This window comes from Trematomus bernacchii, unplaced genomic scaffold (genome assembly GCF_902827165.1).
Source record: "Trematomus bernacchii unplaced genomic scaffold, fTreBer1.1, whole genome shotgun sequence".
Taxonomy (NCBI): Eukaryota; Metazoa; Chordata; class Actinopteri; order Perciformes; family Nototheniidae; genus Trematomus; species Trematomus bernacchii.
The window spans coordinates 7739420-7751859 of NW_022987869.1; the positions used below are offsets into that span (position 1 = coordinate 7739420).

At 45.0% G+C, this 12440-nt stretch overlaps 1 protein-coding gene across 1 annotated transcript in view; it reads left to right on the top strand.

Annotated features, from left to right (window-relative positions):
* The first annotated feature begins 4796 nt into the window (after positions 1-4796).
* Positions 4797-12440, top strand: part of LOC117469233 — a 10729-nt gene continuing 3085 nt past the window's right edge. Inside the window, exons 1-2 of the mRNA XM_034113614.1 lie at positions 4797-4817; positions 5752-5983. Coding sequence (XP_033969505.1) covers positions 4797-4817; positions 5752-5983 — 253 coding nt within the window. The remainder of the gene's footprint in view (positions 4818-5751; positions 5984-12440) is intronic.

Genomic DNA, 12440 nt, shown 5'->3' on the forward strand with positions numbered 1-12440 from the left:
CTTTCTTATTTTTTTGGTCATATTTAAGACCTTTTTAAGGCCTTAAATTCAGATTATCAAATTTAAGACTTTTTAAGACTTTTTAAGACCCCGCGGGAACCCTGTATAAACAAACAGCTGGATTGACCACGCGTAAGTATTTACCTTCCGCCTGATCCAGGTCCAGTCTGGAGACCATTGGCACCGTCGGATTTGTTGCTCTCAGGCTCCCCAACTTCGCCAACATTAGCCGCCTCCTTAGACCGGTAAGCAGGTTTTTGTTGGCTGCAGAGGACATCTCTGTGTGACTATTCAAGTGCCGGTCCAGCCGACTACCCTTTTCAAGAGCACAGCAAGGCACTGGGCACGCCTCAGTTCTCACATTTAGCCTCCCGCCAGCCAACACAATTAAATGTGTCTTTTCTTTCTTTAAGCACTTTGTGAGTTACTTTTAAATGTTGCGATAAGTACGAGTACTCACGAAGACAAATTGGGCATTTGCTGACCATAATTGCGACTACTTCTTCTTCTCTTTGTGTAGCAGATATCTCTTCTCTCTCCTTCTTCTTCTTGTCTTCTCTGGTGTGGTGGTCGTTAAAGAACGTTCGAGCTTACAACACGTGTATAATGGCGCGTTTCCACTACAGCGCGCAGCCCGGTTTAAGAGGGCTGTGACGTCAGCGGCCCGTCTTTGGTTGCGTTTCCACTTGGCCTAGTACCGGCCGGCGGGTCCTAATTCACAGTTTTTCTGGCCTCATAAAATCGTGGGTCCAGGGCCAGAGACAACGAGGCTGAGTCGGGCTGAGTATGCTAAACTAGAGAGAGCGTCGCTGGCAAGGGGGCTACAACTACAACAAGATGGACATATTTGACCGTGATTTAATTGTAATACACGTTTCAAAATGATGCCGAAGTAACAACATACTGATACCGGTTAGTAAAAACCATGAATTAATGCTTTGTCAAGTCTGCAGACAGACGGCAGGGGAAAAACCTTTTAAAATGCTTGTTTTCTAAATGGAGATTGGCTAAGCTAACGCAGTATATGCTCCGACCGTCCACACTCACAACAACGGCCTATACAGACATAAATAAAGCAGCGACTGTATTCTCCATGACACAGGCAGTCTGTGGTTTGTACTTGTTTAACTTTTGTCTAGTTTCTGAACATATATGAGGAGCTTTGAGCTCTGAGTGCTAACAGCTAACGGCTGTGTTGTTTTTCTGGGGTCCTCTGAAGATCACGTCACGGCTCCGCCTACACTGCGTTACTATAGATACTGCCCCAGTTCCTAAACTGTAATGGAAATGCGCCATAAAGTGAGCCAGTCCTAACGAGGCCCAGCCATACCGAGCGGGGCCGAGCGAGGCCGTGTAGTGGAAACGCGCCATTAATATCCTCTGTGACTCCTCCTTTTCCAAGTTGTAAAGGTGAATCACGTCACTGTCACATCCTGTAAACATTTTCAGAATAAAGACACATTTCACACAAGTTTTTCGCAAACATTTCCCCAGGCGTCCGGGAGTACTTCCATTAGCTTCGTCTTGATCTGTAGATGTGATTTGAGGGATCGTTTGTTAATTTTTGACGGTGGAAAAGACAGATAAATGTCCCGTTTCTGTACTGAGAAATCTATTGATTCACAGACATTGGTCCGTTTTCGGACATTTAACACACGTTTTTCGCAAACATTTCCCCACGCTAGGTCTCCGGGAGTACTTCCATTAGCTTCGTCTTGATCTGTAGATGTGATTTGAGGGATCGTTTGTTAATTTTTGACGGTGGAAAAGACAGATAAATGTCCCGTTTCTGTACTGAGAAATCTATTGATTCACAGACATTGGTCCGTTTTCGGACATTTCACACACGTTTTCCGAAGACGGATAGGCCTCGCTCCTTGCTGCGGGAGGTCGGGGTTCGAATCTCCTCTCAGACGACAATTATTATTTTTATTATAATAATATATTATATATATATATTATAATTTAGTTGAATTAAGAGTGCGAGTCTCTACATTTAGGTTAGTTATTATAGCTTTATTTCTTTTGTAATTATTAAATATAAAACACAGAATTTGTGTGACTATATTAAACTGCCTCTGGCAGTGTGCATTCATTGTTTTGAAATTAGAGTAGATGTCTTAGATATTATATTATTATTATTACAGTTATTACTCAATCAGCAAAAAAAATAATTATTTAACAATAATAATATAATATCTAAGACATCCACTCTAATTTCAAAACAATTTACTCAGAGGCTGGTTTCGAACTCTGACCTCCCAGGCCAAGGGGCGAAACTTATCAACCAACGCCACCCTCATTGAGCATAAGTCTGATATATAGTACAGTGACGGGACATTTCCCTTTCTTTTTCTCCATCAAAAATGAAAAACGATCCATCAAATCACATCTACAGATCAAGACGAAGCGAATGGAAGTACTCCCAGACACCTAGCTTGGAGAAATGTTTGCGAAAAACGTGAGTGAAATGTCCGAAAACGGAGCAATGTCTGTGAATCTATAGATTTCTCAGTAGAAAAACGGGACATTTATCTGTCTTATCCACCCTCAAAATGGAAAAACGATCCATCAAATCACATCTACAGATCAAGACGAAGCTAATGGAAGTACTCCCGGACACCTAGCTTGGAGAAATGTTTGCGAAAAACGTGTGTGAAATGTCCGGAAACTGACCAATGTCTGTGAATCTATAGATTTCTCAGTAGAAAAACGGGACATTTATCTGTCTTATCCACCCTCAAAATGGAAAAACGATCCATCAAATCACATCTACAGATCAAGACGAAGCTAATGGAAGTACTCCCGGACACCTAGCTTGGAGAAATGTTTGCGAAAAACGTGTGTGAAATGTCCGGAAACTGACCAATGTCTGTGAATCTATAGATTTATCAGTAGAAAAACGGGACATTTATCTGTTCCAGCCCAGAACCTCCACCCCGCTGCGGGACCCGTGGTGGGACCCCTGAGTCAGACGGTTCGTCTTGGTCTCGCTTCATATCGGCCGGCCCGGGAGGGAGGAGACACGCAGGGTTACCCCCACGCAGCACACCCTCCCGGCCATCAGAGTCGAACCCGCAGTTCGGAGGAACCGACTGCCAGAGCACCGGCACGAGGCCCGGCCGGCGGAGGCCCTCCGATGGCGGGTATTGAAGTATTCGATGTTCTCGCGCCCAGGAGAGGAGCTTAGAATGAAGAGACTAATGGAGTCTCCGAAAAGGTTCAAATTGGTTGAGTTTAATTAAGTAACGTGGTTAAAGAACAAGCATGGGTAAGGAGAGACAAAGCCGGTGTTGTCTTCAGGGAGGCTGCAGCGAAGAAAAGAGACTGAGTTGTCCTCTGTCATCTGTTTTTATCCACGTCTCGTTGTCTCCCGCTGTGCAGATAGTGGGACCGCCCTTCTCATCTGTGGGTTCGATATCGCGAGAGAACAGATGATTTCGACATTGGTATTAGGCTTGTTTGAGACGAGCTGCGGCTCGCCTCGAAAGTAGACGAGAATAGCCGATCGCAGCCGGGGGAGGTCTCAAAAAGCTCGCCTGAAGTCGGACAGCTCGGAGTCGGCTTCTTCTTCTTCTTCTTCTCTCAGTTTTTTGGCGGATTTCAAACAACTTTAAGGTGCATACTGCCACCTCAGGAGTCGGCTTGACTCGGTTTGCATTTATAAATGCACACGGCATCTATTGCACGTCTGTCCGTCCTGGGAGAGGGATCCCTCCTCTGTTGCTCTCCCTGAGGTTTCTCCCATTTCCCCTTTAAACTGTGGGTTTTTCTCTGGAAGTGTTTCCTTGTATGATGTGAAACGTAAGGACAGAGGGTGTCGTATTGTCATACTGATATTCTGTACAAACTGTGAAGTCCACTGAGACAAATGTAACATTTGTGATATTGGGCTATATAAATAAACATTGATTGATTGATAAAGAATGGACAAATGTGTTTAATCGTTAATGTCAGATATGTACTAAGTAAATACATTTGTTCCTGCTCAAGATTAGATTCAACTTTATTGTTATTGCACAGATTACAGGTACTGAGACAACGAAATGCAGTTTAGCTTCTAACCAGGAGTGCATAAAGCAGTAAAGTAAAAAGTAATGTACACGATCTACAGAATAAAATATAGAATGAATTGAATGATGAAAAAACAGTGAGGGGTATGAATACACTATATACACAGTAGCCTAGCCTAGTATGAACAGTGTGTTGTATGAATATGCTAAGATATATAAAGTATGACAACGGTAAGCAGTGCAAGTATAGTATAAAATATATAGATATTAATGTCATGATGATAAACATTGTGGAACAATGATGAAAAATGTGAATGGAAGTGGCGACGTAAAACTGACACAAAACAACAACACACTTTTGCCGAGCCAATGGAGAGTTTCATCTCCAGCACGGGGTAAAACCCACCAATGAGCGCTCAGCTCGAGATACCAGCGAGTCGTTTCCCATCAAGCATTTCGCTTCCGCAGCCCGGGGAGAGAAACTGCGCCGCCTCGCCGCGCCTCGCTCTCAAGTCTGCGGGCGTCTTTGTCCCGCGAGATTTCAACGTCTCATGTAGGCGAGCCTCCAGAGCAAGTCGGACAAAATAACTAACCATCATGCAACGCACGAGCAAGACGTTGATCGCAATTGCGCAGGTCTGCGCAGGTCTCGCTTGTCTCAAACAAGCCTATTCTCTGCCTACTTCCTTAAGCATTTTCTCCTCCTTATCTCTGTCATGACTTTCTATTTAATACCTTATAAACAGCTGTAATCGTTAGTTTAGAAGTCCTAAAAACGCCTCTATGGCACAGTTCTCATTTACGGTAGCTCCCTCTGACGTCATAGCTACTCACGTAATGTGTAAACACTCCATGATCAACTGTACCTTCATTTAATATTCAGCAGTAATAATATCTTAACGTCTATCGATGTAGTGTTAAAGTCCGTACGTTTTGGTGTGTAACACTCCAAGTCATTTTCACTTTACATTCAGAAAACGTAACATTAGTCACATGCTAACCGGATAAAGGATTTTCAGAATAAAGCTTGGCATTGATTTCCTGAGAACTTCCGGGTTTTTCCACAATAAAACAGCTTTGAACTGACGATATGTTTTAGACTGAATTATGCTGTTTAACATTGATTTTAATTTCTAACACGGGTCACGTTTGCCATTCGATCAGTGAGATGAGAGGAGAGGAGGAGGAGGAGGAGAACTCAGCAAAAATGGTCAAAATCCGTTAATGTACGGATGAGTGGGGGGTGAAACGGCTGTACACAAGCCCTGGGGGGGGCACCCGGGACCGGGCAGTGCCCCCGGCAGAAGGAACCGGGTCAAACGGGCCAAAACAGGGGAAAAAAGAAAATTAAAAAGAACCAGGCAAAAGGGGGGAAAATGGTGTCTCATGACCCCGCAAGAGTCCCCCATGGACTCCCCTGACATTCCTCCATGGGCAAAATCAACAAACTCAACTTTTGTGAGAACCGGGAAAAGGGGTCAAAATGGAAAAATTGTACCCCAAAATAGTGCCTCATGACCCCGCAAGAGTCCCCCGTAGACTCCCCTGACATTCCTCCATGGGCAAAATCAACAAACTCAACTTTTGTGAGAACTGGGAAAAGGGGTCAAAATGGAAAATTTGTACCCCAAAATAGTGCCTCATGACCCCGCAAGAGTCCCCCGTGGACTCCCCTGACATTGGCACTATCCTCCGTCATCACAATGTCCATTTCCACTGTTACGCCGATGATACACAGGTCTACATTTCCAGCAAACCCAACACTGCCCTCCCCCCAACCTCTCTCACCAACTGCCTCCAGGACATCAGGAACTGGATGAGCAGGAACTTCCTAAAGCTCAACGGCAGCAAAACCGAAGCCCTGCTGGTTGGCACCAAAACCACCCTCTCCAAAACCTCATCCTCCCCTGCCTCCAACCTCATCATTGATGGCTACTCCATCCCCTTCTCTGGCCAAGTTAAGAGCCTTGGTGTCATCCTGGACAGCTCCCTCTCATTTTCACCTCACATAAATAACATCACCCGGACTGCCTTCTTCCACATACGCAACATCTCCAGACTCCGCCCATCCCTTTCTCAATCAAACACTGAAATCCTGGTCAATGCCTTTGTCACCTCCCGCATCGACTACTGTAACGCCATCCTCTCAGGCATCCCCACCAAGCTCATCAACAAACTACAAATCATACAGAACTCTGCAGCCCGGATCATCACCGGCACCAAGGCCTCAGAACACATCACCCCCATCCTCATCCAACTCCACTGGCTCCCCGTTCAATCACGCATCAACTTCAAAAACCTACTGCTGACTTACAAAGCCCTACATAACCTGGCCCCCCCCTATCTGGCTGAACTTCTTCAGGAGTACACCCCGTCTCGCTCCCTCCGCTCCTCCTCTGCTGGTCTGCTAACCGTCCCCACCCCACGCCTCGTCACCATGGGTGCTCGGGCTTTTAGCTGCACTGCTCCCAGACTCTGGAACTCCCTCCCCCCGCACATCCGACAGTCAGACACAATCACCATATTCAAATCCCAATTAAAAACCCACCTGTTCAAATCTGCCTACTCACTGTAGTCCTCCCTATTATATGTTTAATTTGTGTCCACTTGACTGTCTCCTCCATGATTTCCTGTTTGTGTTTTTATCATGTTTTGCTGCCTATTAGCGTTTTTTTTTTTTTTTTTTTTTTTTAACAAATTGTACGGTGTCCTTGGGTGTCATGAAAGGCGCCTAAAAATAAAATGTATTATTATTATTCCTCCATGGGCAAAATCAACAAACTCAACTTTTGTGAGAACCGGGAAAAGGGGTCAAAATGGAAAAATTGTACCCCAAAATAGTCCCTCATGACCCCGCAAGAGTCCCCCGTGGACTCCCCTGACATTCCTCCATGGGCAAAATCAACAAACTCAACTTTTGTGAGAACCGGGAAAAGGGGTCAAAATGGAAAAATTGTACCCCAAAATAGTGCCTCATGACCCCGCAAGAGTCCCCCGTGGACTCCCCTGACATTCCTCCATGGGCAAAATCAACAAACTCAACTTTTGTGAGAACCGGGAAAAGGGGTCAAAATGGAAAAATTGTACCCCAAAATAGTGCCTCATGACCCCGCAAGAGTCCCCCGTGGACTCCCCTGACATTCCTCCATGGGCAAAATCAACAAACTCAACTTTTGTGAGAACCGGGAAAAGGGGTCAAAATGGAAAAATTGTACCCCAAAATAGTGCCTCATGACCCCGCAAGAGTCCCCCGTGGACTCCCCTGACATTCCTCCATGGGCAAAATCAACAAACTCAACTTTTGTGAGAACCGGGAAAAGGGGTCAAAATGGAAAAATTGTACCCCAAAATAGTGCCTCATGACCCCGCAAGAGTCCCCCGTGGACTCCCCTGACATTCCTCCATGGGCAAAATCAACAAACTCAACTTTTGTGAGAACCGGGAAAAGGGGTCAAAATGGAAAAATTGTACCCCAAAATAGTGCCTCATGACCCCGCAAGAGTCCCCCGTGGACTCCCCTGACATTCCTCCATGGGCAAAATCAACAAACTCAACTTTTGTGAGAACCGGGAAAAGGGGTCAAAATGGAAAAATTGTACCCCAAAATAGTGCCTCATGACCCCGCAAGAGTCCCCCGTGGACTCCCCTGACATTCCTCCATGGGCAAAATCAACAAACTCAACTTTTGTGAGAACCGGGAAAAGGGGTCAAAATGGAAAAATTGTACCCCAAAATAGTGCTTCAAAATCGGGTAGAGTCACCTGCAAAGTGCCCTTGCAGACTGAGAAATCTATATAGTAGACTTGTCCTCAATTATTTCCAAGCGAAGACGGGTAAGCCTCGCTCCTTGCTGTGGGAGGTCGAGGTTCGAATCTCCTCTCAGACAACAATTATTATTATAATAATATATTATATATATATTATAATTTAGTTGAATTAAGAGTGCGAGTCTCTACATTTAGGTTAGTTATTATAGCTTTATTTCTTTTGTAATTATTAAATATAAAACACAGAATTTGTGTGACTGACAAATACTTGGTAAGTGGGCTGGCATATGGTCAGGGTGGACAGTCAATGAGTTAAAATGAACAGAAAATTGTGAAAAGTTGCTACTAATTGATAACTTTTGTTAACAAGCTCCGTTCGGTTCAGGTCCAGTGTCTACCCCCCCATTTCCACGTACCCCGCATCCAACGGTACTCTCCCTGCATCTCTAGGACCTCAGGGAGCGGAATTACGGCAGAGGGTCAGATTCTGAAAATACCATTTCATGTTTTTTTCAGCCACCACCCCACATGACAAATACTTGGTAAGTGGGACCCAATATGGGGTTGACGGACAGCCCCACATGACAAATACTTGGTAAGTGGGACCCAATATGGGGTTGACGGACAGCCTCACATGACAAATACTTGGTAAGTGGGACCCAATATGGGGTTGACGGACAGCCCCACATGACAAATACTTGGTAAGTGGGACCCAATATCAAGTAACTGTATTCAGCTCGCGTTATATTTGAAAAACGAGTAATCTGATTACAGTTACTTTCGTAAATCTGAAGTGAATACATTTTGGAATACTTATGGGAATTATTGGTGGAAAAGTTTCCTCATAAAATGTAATCGTCATTACCAGCAGAACTGTGTGCACACTGCACAGCGCTGCAGCGTGTCTGTGAGCGAGAGAGAGATGCAGCGTGTCTGTGAGGCCCCGCCCCCGCACGCAGATCAGAGAGAGAGATCTCTTTTAAAATATATTGAAAGTTAGAAACGGAGATGGTTCGATAAAATGTGCAAGATAACGTTTATGTAGCATTTCTTTATTGTCGAAATGATGACATTTCATAACGGGATCAAATCAAAGTGAATGGCCTGATGCTGCTGAATGCATGGGGCAAGTGACTGGAAACAGTTTTAAAAGTTATTACGTCGTTTCAGATTATAAATAATAATGATAATTCATTCTATTTAGGGGCGCCTTTCAAAGCACCCAAGGACACCTGACAATTCATAACATATTCTAAGGAAAGGTTTAAGAGAGTACAAATAATGCAGTCCGGGTGATGTTTTTTATGTGGGGTGCAGATGAGAGGGAGCTGTCCAGAATGACACCAAGATGTTGTGTTTGAGTTGTGCTCTTGATAAGCCATTAAAACAGTAAAATAAGTGTCTCCTGTTCACCAAAACATACCCATCTGTTATGGAAAAATAAAGTATTCCAAAAGTATTCTAAAAGTAATCTGAATACGTTACTTTTTTAAGACACGTAACTGTAACTGTATTCGGATTACTTTCAGAGCCATGTATTCAGTAACCGATTACATTTTCCCAACCCTGATTAAAAGTGCCAAAACGCCACTATGAGACAAAACACAAAGTGTTTGACCAAACATTCCCTCTCAAGTCAGAACTGAGGTCACAAAAAATAAGCAGTCTCAGAGCCCAATATGATCAGTCCACCAGGATCAAAATTAAAACTAAATATGGTTCCAGGGCAGGCTAACCGAGGCTAACCAATGAGCACCTGCATGTGTACCTGCATAGAATGGCCCTGACACCATTTCAGCCCAGATTTAAACTCCGGGCAGGACAAGCTCAAGCTCAATTCTCGCACTGAATTAAAGAAAAGTGAGTGAGGGACTGCAATATAAGAGGGAAAGAAAGAGAAACTTTAAAACTGTTCAATTGTTATGATGTGTAAAGACTGATATTGTTCTATAATCGTCTGAAACTGTTAAGTCATGATGTGAAACGGTTAACAAAGCTATATTATTTATTTCTCTATTTTATTTTTAAATGCAGCCCGAGAGGAACATTACACATATCCACAGTATTTACTGTATATCTGTATAGTTCAATGTTCATTGACAATAAATATTGTTGTTTTTGAATTGTACTTTCTTTATTTGATTGGCAGTCGGTTGTTGATGACATGCAGACGTTGATAAAGCTACAGGCTACTCCAATATATATCACACTAAATCATAAAGCAAGTTAGACATTTTGATGTTCCGGACCTTTGCATGGGGACATTTTCTCTAACTGGACCTCGTTGAATTTTAGTTGAATACCCCTGGTGTATGGTGTGGGAAGATGGCGCCTGTGTCGGCTCGCCGCTCCATCAGCTCTCTGCCTTTAGCTATCCTGTTTTTGTTTTATGTTTGTCAGAATGTCTCTGCTCTGCTCGTCTACGATCGCCAAGCTCTCCTCCACCTCAGACCCTCACTGGAGTTTATATTGCTGCCCAAACCTACATCTGGCAACCATAAATCGTCCCCCCCCCCCTCTACTGTTGGATATACCCACCTACCTGCGCCGGTTGCCCTGCATCCTGCCTCGCCGAAAGCACTTTAGACGACGGGGAAAGCGTGGTGGTGCACTGGTCCATCTTAAGGCATACCTGACGGCTTCTTCTGGGACTTATCCACGCCTCGGATGTCATGGCCCTCCCGCTGCACGCCATGTGAGGGATCGATGGATTCGCCCTGTTTTTCCGGAGCTGCGGCCTCTGCTGGGCCCGCTGACAGCTCCTCCTGCCCGACTGACTGCTCCCGGCCCGCGCGGCGTTCAACACGCACATCTTCGTCAGCTGAGACGCACTACACCTTCGGCAAGCCCGGAGCGAAAACTTTGCATGGCTTTGCTAAACGACTTCTTCACCTCTCGTGAACTGTATTTTATGTTCCTGACGGAGACCTGGGTCCACGCTGGCGAGTATACACCGTTCTCTGAACTTCTTCCTCCTGACTGTACATTCTTCAGCTCCCCCCGTGCCACCGGCCATGGTGGGGGCATAGCATCAGTGTTTAGAGCTAGCCTCCAATGCCGATTGCTTCACCCTGTAACTAGCTATGCTAGCTTTGAGTTGCAGCTTTTTGAACTGAACCCGGCCTCGCCTATACTCTGCGCAGTCGTGTATCGTCCGCCAAAGTGCAATAAGGATTTCATAAATGACTTTTCTGACTTTCTGTCCGGGATCATGGTGAAATATGATCGTGTTTTGATCTCCGGAGACTTCAATGTCCATGTGTGTTGCGAGTCCAAACCTCTGGTTAGGGACTTTTTAAATCTCCTTGATTCTTTTGGTCTCGTTCAGTCCGTGGCTGGCCCAACACACGAAAAAGGACACAGTATTGGACTTAGTATTATCGTTTGGACTGTCTGTATCTGTGGATGAAATATGTGCAGCAACGCGTATCTCAGACCATTTACCGGTTCTGTTTACAACCTCCATCCCTTCCGCAGGAGTCGAATCACGTGCCCCTGCGCGTCGTCTGCGTTCGATTAACCCCTTGACTGCCTCACAGTTCTATGATGTTTTTAATGCTTCTCCGATCTGTAAATTAGATGTGAACTGTGCTTTTAATGCTGATGAGCTTATCTCCATGTTTGACTCGACATGTACCCTAATACTGGATTCTGTTGCTCCTTTTACGCTTAGACGCACCAAAGTTCTATCAGAGCCGTGGCTCAATGACTGTACTCGTGCTCTCAGACACGCTTGCAGGCGTGCAGAGAGAAAATGGAAAAAGGATAAACTCCATGTCTCCCTAGAAATCTTTCGTGCTTGCCTTTCTGACTACCAGACGGCAGTCAAAGCAGCCAAAACAGAGCACATTTCTCTGTTAATCTCCAAAAACAGCCATAAACCTCAGGTTATTTTGAATGTCCTCAACTCTATCATTAATCCCTGTGATGTTTCTTCTATTGTCCCATCGACTACTCTCTGTGATAAGTTTCTTACATTTTTTATTGAAAAAGTATCTGCTCTTAGGCTAGCCCACACTAGTGCTACCCCAGATCCTGCTCCTTTTCTGTGCCCTGCTGTCCTCGACCACTTTGAGCCTGTATCCCTCTCTTCTCTCTCGGATGTAGTCAAGCACCTGCGGCCGACAAACTGCACCTCAGACAGCATTCCCTCTCGCTTTCTCAGAGATGTTTTTGATTCAGTTGGAGCAAGTATTTTATTACTTTTAAACACCTCTCTTAGCTCAGGATGTGTCCCAGCTGCCTTCAAACATGCCGTGGTTAAGCCACTACTTAAAAAGAAAAATCTCGACCCCTCCATTATCGCAAATGTTAGGCCCATCTCCCAGCTACCTTTTTTATCTAAAGCCCTGGAGCGAGTAGTCTACGCCCAGCTGCAGTCTTTTTTAACCATGCATGGAATCCATGAAAAGTTTCAGTCTGGCTTCAAACCCATGCACAGCACTGAAACAGCCCTTTTAAGAGTTTTTAATGATCTGCTCCTAGCCGCCGACTCAGGTAGCCCAGCTGTCTTGGTGCTGTTAGACCTGACAGCTGCCTTTGACACTGTGGACCATAGCATCCTGCTGTCACGGCTTGAACAGTCCGCTGGCATCACAGGCTCTGCCCTTGCATGGTTCAGGTCCTACCTGACAGACCGTAGCTTCTCGGTACACTAGGA